Below are 7,406 nucleotides of genomic sequence, written 5' to 3'. Positions count from 1 at the left end.
CTAAATCTATCCCTAGATTAAAACTGCATAATAGCACCATAAACTAAAAAGTTTCTTTTTGTGTGGTCTTTCTGGAGGGACTGATTGAAACATTAGCCCCCTCATAGAGCAACCCCCTCCCAATTCAGCTTCAGTAATTCGTCTCTCTGCCCTGTGGGGATATGATGAGGAAAGAAGACGGGTTAATGAAGCCACACTTTGTAGCTGGGAGGAGGAGAAGGAGGCAACACCATCCTGTTTGTCTCACCAGCTTGTTTATAAGGCCCAGCCTATTTTGAAGGAATCGTTCGTCCGGGCTCAGTCCCCGCGAGGACTAACGTACCCTCTGTTCGCCTTAGAAGCCGGGGGGTGGCGAGGGGGATGGGGGCACGGCGGGCCATTTGCATGCAAATGGAGCGCTGCGGCCCGGCGGTGCTGGGAGCCCATCAAAGGGTTGCGGTGTAGGCGCACATTCTGGCGGCACCTGCTCCGACGCAGCGGTGCGGGAAACGAGGACTGTCGGGCCCCGGGGACTAGGCTGGGCGGCTTCTTCTCAGACAGAGAGAAAACAAGTAAGGGATCTTCTCCCAGCACCACATACCCACTGCCGACCCCTTTTCTCACCGCCAAAAAAAAAAAAAAAAAAAAAAAAAAAAAACAAACCACAAAGCAAGCATGTTTTTCTTCTGAACAGACCTCGGGGAAGGGCGACGGACACGCTTGGACCCCCCACCCGCCAGGCCGGTCTTTGCACAGGGGAGGTCGCCTGCCTCCCCAGGGCTTGTTGCGAGAAAGCCAAGAGAAACAAATCTCGGGGCTCCGGAACCGGCTTTTCCCATCTAGCGCCTGGGGACAGCGCAAGGACTCACACGGTCTCTTGCCCCGAACTCTTGCCCTGCTGCAGCAGCCAGAAGCCGGGACGACTGCAGGCAGCACCCCGCCTCGGGGACTCTAGTATCGCCGTACTCACGAGTACGGACGGGTTTCCTTCTCGCAAAGACTTTCACAGTTTGATTCTAGCCACATCTCCAAAAGGCCTTCAAGCCGAGCTCGGTACTTCTCCCTGGATCGGCCCGGCGCATCCGCCTGGTAATGCCCGGGGAAAGCAAGTCAATGGGTCTCTCGTGAAAAAGATGCACTCTCTCTAAAGAGTACGTACGAGGTGTCTCTGCCATTTTTTCTCTTTAGTTTTAGAAATCAAGCAGGACTCTACTTCCTCTATGGGACCCAAGGCACCCAAAGAGGCCTTCCAGTTGCAGATTGCAAATGGAATCCAGAAGAGATCTTATGTCTAGTCTTTTCTCTTACTGAAAATCATTAACTTAACCCTGCATTTTTACGAACAAACCAGAAAAGCATACCTTTTCTATTCACGAGAACACTTAAACCCAAGGCAACGCAACGAAGTACTTCTATATGCAAAACGCATGCAACTACACAACCTTCCCGTCCTTATTCTGAAAAGCCTTAAACACTGAAAGGCATCTTTTTATTTTCTGCCCCTTTCAAAAATTCATGTAACTTATTCTTGAAACCACTGAATTGCTACAGATACAGTAGTACTTAAGAAGCTCCCCGCTAGTTTCAAAAATTCATGTTCCTAGTCCACAACAAGCAACTACACGCCTACTTTTAAAACCAGTAATTCTCTTTTCACACTTCAGCTCATAAGCTCCAAATATCTGAGTCAGGCTTTTTAGCTAAAAAGAAATTTTAGTCTATGAAATAGATATCCATCGACCTTATGTGCGTGAAGATGAGCGATCAGAATCAGAAAAGCTGATTTCACAGTTCGTTTCAGACATTTACATATCCTTAATTTATCAGCTCGTGCACTTAACCAGTTCCTCATACAAGGATATTCCAAAGTTCATTTTATATTGTATGTAATGAAAAGTAGAAACACATGTTCCTATTATCATCACAGAAATATAAATGTCTAGAACAATTCCCTATGAAGTTCAATACATGCCCCTTATTTACAGTATTTTACTTTCAACCTCTGGAAACCAAACTGTGATGCAGTTCTGATTTAGACTACAACCAAGAGAAAAAAATGAGTTTAAAACGGTGTTTTTCTGTTCTTTCTCTCTTCCCCAGTCCCCTACACACCACACACCCCACTACGCTCCCCCCCTCCCCCTTCCCCCCAGTCAGTCCCCTGATTGATGCCTTACAGAACTGGGCTGTACTTCTGCAAGAAATACTATTTCTATGTTTCCCCTCCTTTGTCCTTCCTCTCACAGTTTGTTTTTAGTTTGGGCTGTTTAGTCGGTTTGGGGGACTTTATTTGTTTGTCTGTGATTGTTGGTTGTTGGGTTTTGTTTTCTTGTTTTTTTGTTTTTTTTTTTTTGTGGGGGTGTCTTTCATTCTCTGATAGGGTTAACGGTAGTTTGACTGCGAAGATCATATTTTGATCGTCTTCATGGTCAAATCCACACATAATAAATTCCAAGATGTAAATTTGTTAGCTATTGTGCTACTAATCATGAAGAAAAAAAAGAATATCAACATCCCATCGAAGGGAGAAGTATTAAGGAGGAAAAGTTCCGAAGCCAATTGTTTGGCTGGATTCCTTTGGTCTTTGATTTTGCTCTTTTTCTTTTTTAATTGAAAATTAATTTTTTTTTATTTTCGAAAATGTGTAAAAATTTTACATTAAAATGATACAATAGTTGCCAGTAATTTTTAACAATATTCCTTGCAAAGAATATGCATAAAGTACAAAATAAAAAAACTCCGTAAGTCTATTATAATACAAAACACAGGTTAAAATAAGAAATGATAATCTTGACTTTTTTCCTTGTAAACATGTTAACTTTTTTTTTTATAAAAGTACATGAGACAAGTGTACTAAAATGAAAAATTATTGCTTTGCTGTCCTCCCTCAAGCCTATTTTTTTCCTGTACATTACTGTTTTCAAGCTTCTAGACCTGAGAATCTCTGAACTTTAACGGTTTAGAGACAGTATTTATCACCTTTTCTTCTTCATTTTTTTTCTTCTGTTTAAGGAGTAATGGGTAACTTTCCATAGTATGATCGCCTGCCCGTGCTAGACCTGGCTTTGCTCAAAATACAGCGGATGCCCACCGAGCCCCACCGCGCAATCCCCACGCAAAACCGCGGCCGCTCCGAGCGGCGTCCGCCGGATGTCCGAGCGGCGGAGAAAGGAGATAACCCCAAATCCTACCTTCGGAAAGACTCCCAAACCCTTAACAGTTAGAGATGCGGGCAGCGAAGCCAGGGGTGGCAGGCAGGGCGGCGGCGGGGGGCAGGCCTCCCCCGGCGCTCCCCAACGAGCGAGCCAGCCCCGGCGCCGCGGCCGACTGCGAGGCGCAGCTGCTGCCAGCACCAGAGCCGGGACCCCCCCCGATGATGCTCTCGATGGAGAAAGGGGAGCGGACCAGTGCCGCGCCGCTGCCGGGCTTGGCGGCGTGCAGGGAGGCCGCCAGTGCCGGGCCCAGCGGGTGCGCGTAGCCGAAGGGCGTCCGTGCCAGCTCCGCCGCCGGCAGCAAGGGGCCCGGAGGCGCCGCGGTAGCGGCGGCGGGGGGCAACGCCGCGCCGGGGGCACTGCCAGGGGTGGCGGGGGGCTGACGGGGCGGCGGGGAGGGGTGGTGGAAGGCGAAGAGGGAGGAGTGGGGGTGGTACGGCTGCAGCTGGAGGCCGTAGCCGCAGCCGTAGGGTCCGTAGGCGCAGGTCGGCTGCTGCGGGGGCTGGGGCGGGGGCTGCGGGAGGAAGGCGGCAGGGTCCACGGCGCGCAGCAGCAGCTCGGGTGCCGGGAGCTGCTGACGCTTGAAGCGCTTTCGGCGGCGCAGGAAGCTGCCGTTGTCGAACATGTCGGCTGACTCGGGGTCCAGCGTCCAGTAGTTGCCCTTGCCCGGGTTACCGGGCTCCCGGGGGATCTTGACGAAGCAGTCGTTGAGTGAGAGGTTGTGACGGATGCTATTTTGCCAGGCGGGGAACTTCTCCCGATAGTAAGGGAAGCGCCCGCTGATGAACTCGCAAATCTCGCTCAACGTCAACCGCTTCTTGGGGCTCTGCAGGATGGCCATGGTGATGAGGGCGATGTAGGAGTAGGGCGGCTTCACTAGGCTGTTTTTGCCGCTGCCGCCGACAGCCCCGCCGCCGCCCGTTCCTACGCTGCCCGCCGCCGGTTTCTGCGGACCGCCCCGCGAGGGAGGCCTAGAGCCGGCGGCACCGTTACCGTCGCCCGCCGCGCCGCCGCCGAGCACGGGCGACCGCGGCAGTGGGGCGTCGTCGTGAAGGTCGCCCGCATCCTCCTCCTCCTCTTCGTCCTCGTCCTCCTCGTCTTCGGCGTAGGAGCGGCGGTGGTGGGGCTGCGGTTCCTCCTCGTCCTCCTCCTCGTCCTCCTCGCCTACCACATCGATGTCGGTCTCCTCAGCCAGCGCCGACGCCTCGGACATCTCCGAGCTCAGGGTCATGGCGCGCCGGCGGGGCAGCGCATCGGTGGCGGCGGACGCGGCGAACCGGCGGGCGCCCTCTCCTCCACTGCTCGGCCTCCGCGCAGCTCCGCGGAGAGCCGCGCCGCCGCTGCCGCAGGCAGGCGACCCCCTCCGAGTCGCGCCGGCTCCCAGAACCACCGGCCCGCCTCGGGAGTGCTCCTGCCGCAGGCAGCGGCTCGGTTTGAGTTTTGTTTCAGGGTGTTTTTGCAGCTTTTTTTTTGATTTCTCCCCTTCTCTTTTTGTTCCCCTCCCCCCTTTTGGGGTTTTTTTAGTTGTTTTGTTGTTGTTGTTGTTGGGGTCGGGCTTTGGGGGGCGGGGGGGGGCTGTGCCGCCGTGCCTGGAAGTCGGTTCCCCCTTCTTTCTCTTCACCTCAGCCCCCAGACATTAATGGACGCGGAGTAAGAGACAGCGCGCCTAGTCCTGGGAGGAGGAGAGGGGAGGAGGCTAGCGAGGAGGGAGGGCGGAGCGGGCGGCTGGCCGGGCCTTAGGAAACATGGTAAAAACGCTGTGACCGAGTCCCAGGGAGGGCAGCCTTCCTACTCGCCTTATAGTGAGGGGACCATCACATGGCTCCCAGCGTCAGAGTCCGTGCCCCCCACCCGCCCCCAAGGCAGCTCTCTTTGCCGCCTGCCTCAGCTTTCCTCCTTCGTCCCACCACCGTCAGAACGGGCTCCGGGGGCTGCGGGGAGACCGGAGCAGTCTGTAATGGAAAAGTGGGATATTAAAACCATGCAACACCCCACCACCTCGGGGGAAAAAAACACAAACAAATAAATAAACAACAAACAACAGGGGGAAAAAAAAGGCAAGTCTCTTAAAGTGCTGGAGCATCTTCCCCGGAGCCTTCCGGAGTGTGCCGAAGCCTTGCGTCTTCCTGGGCTGTCCCCAGGGACGGGGTCCTGCTTCTCGTGGGAAGGAAAACAAAACAAAGCAAAACAGGCCGGAAAGGGAGGTGGTGAGTTGATAAACTTCAGATTTCTGTCCGCGGGATGGTTTAGGCACATCTTCCCCACTACACTCTCCTCCCTTTTCCCTACAGAGTTTATTTTATTTAAGAATTAAATATTTCTCGACGTTGACCTCGCAAGCTCTCAACGAACCACCTCCAAAGCACAGCCCTAATATCACACTTTATTTGTGAGGCTACTTTAAAGAAAATATTTTCCCCCTCCATTACGGGAAACGCTAACAGACAATTATAACCCCTTTCCTATGCAAAGAAGACGATTCGCTGGTCTTTAAAACGCGAATCCTGCTGAAAGTGCAGCAACAATCCCGAAAAAGCGACAGAAAAGATTGCTTCCGAAGTCCCACCGTTCCCATTTTCAGGTGACACATGTGAGGAAAGCAGAAGAGCAAAGATTTCCTGTAAGGGAGGGCTGTCAAGACAAGGCGAAAACACCCAAACTTGGGCACAAATGCAAGCACTGTGGTCTTAAAAAGAAAAGCTTTGAAAATCCCCATTGCTCCCAGTTCTGTCGGGATAACCCACGACCAGAATACAACTGGGATGGGAGGAGCAGAAGAGCATTTCGTGCTCCGGAATAAATGACCGTGGAAAGGGTGGATTGATGCATAGTGTCATCAGTGCTCGAATCTTGCTTCTCAGAAAACTCACACACATCATTTTCTCGAAATAAGTTTTCGATGTGTTGTCCTAATCCAAAGGTACGAGTCATCCTGTTTCAAAAGCAGTTCCATGGATTTACAGTTTAATCCTTTCTGCTATTTCCAAATAAACCTATTTATATTTTGTTCACTAGTAAAGTTCCTGCAGTAGAATACCATCAAAAGTGATACAAGTTAAAAAAAAAAAAAAGTAATAATAAGACCACCCCCCCCAAACCATTAATCGTTTTTTTCCCCCCTTTCCCCGTCCCTCCCCCCCTGCAGAAAGTAGGATCATGTCACTGAAGATTAACAGTTCATAGGAAATAAATTGCCTCGCTGAATCAGTTTTGGGGTTCCAGGCAGGCAAAAGACTTTCCCTCTCTGCTAGCTTTATCTTTTTTTACAAAGAGTTACTACTTTTGATAATAATTTTTCCTTTTTGCTCTCTGTTTATTGCCTTTTCCTCGTTCGTCTCATACTCTTTAAAGAGTTTAGATCATCCGGAAAAACAAACAAACAAACAAAACCACGCCGTAAAACAGGAAGAACGGTGGCGCGGAAAAATTTACGGGTAAAACTGCTTCAGTGACAAGGAGGAAAAGCCGGATCTGCCTGATGACTGCTAACAGCCACGCAGGACACGGTGCTGTTTCACGAAGAGTGTGACAACGGCGGCTCTTCGGCAGCACCGTGGCCCTAGAAGCACCGAGGCCCCGACGCTCCGGCAGGGCCTGGGCTAGGGCACAGGACCTTCACGACGTGGCTGCCGTGGCCTTGATGGCAGGGCTGGGAACCCAGCTGGGAGACTTGGGCAGAACTACCTGTCGCCGTGGGGGATGGGTGCGTGGCCGGGTCAGACGCAGTGGCTTGCTTTCTGGGGAGGCAGCCGATCCAGCTCCCTGAGCGAACAAGTAAAATCTGATGTTGAAGCCCCTGGAGATCATGACTTGTCCGAGCCCGGCAGGTGCCTTCTGAAGAGAGCTATAAAGAGGAGGAAGGTAAGTCTCGGCTGCACAGCCATGAGTAGCGTTTCTGTAGGTGGGACTCCGCCTACTGAAGTTTTGCCCTGTCTCTAGCCCCGCCGCTGGCCCCGCTCAGCTCCCGGCATTACTCTGCGCGGGCGGGGGATGCCACCTACCGGCAAAAAGCGCCGAGTAAAGGCGAAACGGCTGGCTCTGGGATACTGTGTGCCGCGGCAGGGTGTCCGGCGTGGCCCTTTGCCCAAAGCAATCCCAGGAAGGGCAGTGCAGGAGCCCTTCGAGACTCCGGCAAAAGGCGACGTTATCAAGAAACCTCTCTCTACGGAAAGGCTGAAACTCCCCTGACCACTTTTCCACCCGTTCCCCTGGGTC

General features: G+C 52.2%; 1 protein-coding gene across 1 annotated transcript; it reads right to left on the bottom strand.

Moving 5' to 3' along the window:
• Positions 1–2,144: 2,144 nt before the first annotated feature.
• Positions 2,145–4,759, bottom strand: FOXD1 (forkhead box D1). Its single transcript, XM_064176808.1, has one exon. The coding sequence runs from the start codon at positions 4,420–4,422 to the stop codon at positions 3,193–3,195; it is 1,230 nt and encodes a 409-aa protein (XP_064032878.1). The 5' UTR covers positions 4,423–4,759; the 3' UTR covers positions 2,145–3,192.
• Positions 4,760–7,406: the final 2,647 nt, after the last annotated feature.

Source organism: Pogoniulus pusillus, chromosome Z (assembly GCF_015220805.1).
Source record: "Pogoniulus pusillus isolate bPogPus1 chromosome Z, bPogPus1.pri, whole genome shotgun sequence".
Taxonomy (NCBI): domain Eukaryota; kingdom Metazoa; phylum Chordata; class Aves; order Piciformes; family Lybiidae; genus Pogoniulus; species Pogoniulus pusillus.
This window is presented reverse-complemented; position numbering and strand designations above follow the sequence as displayed.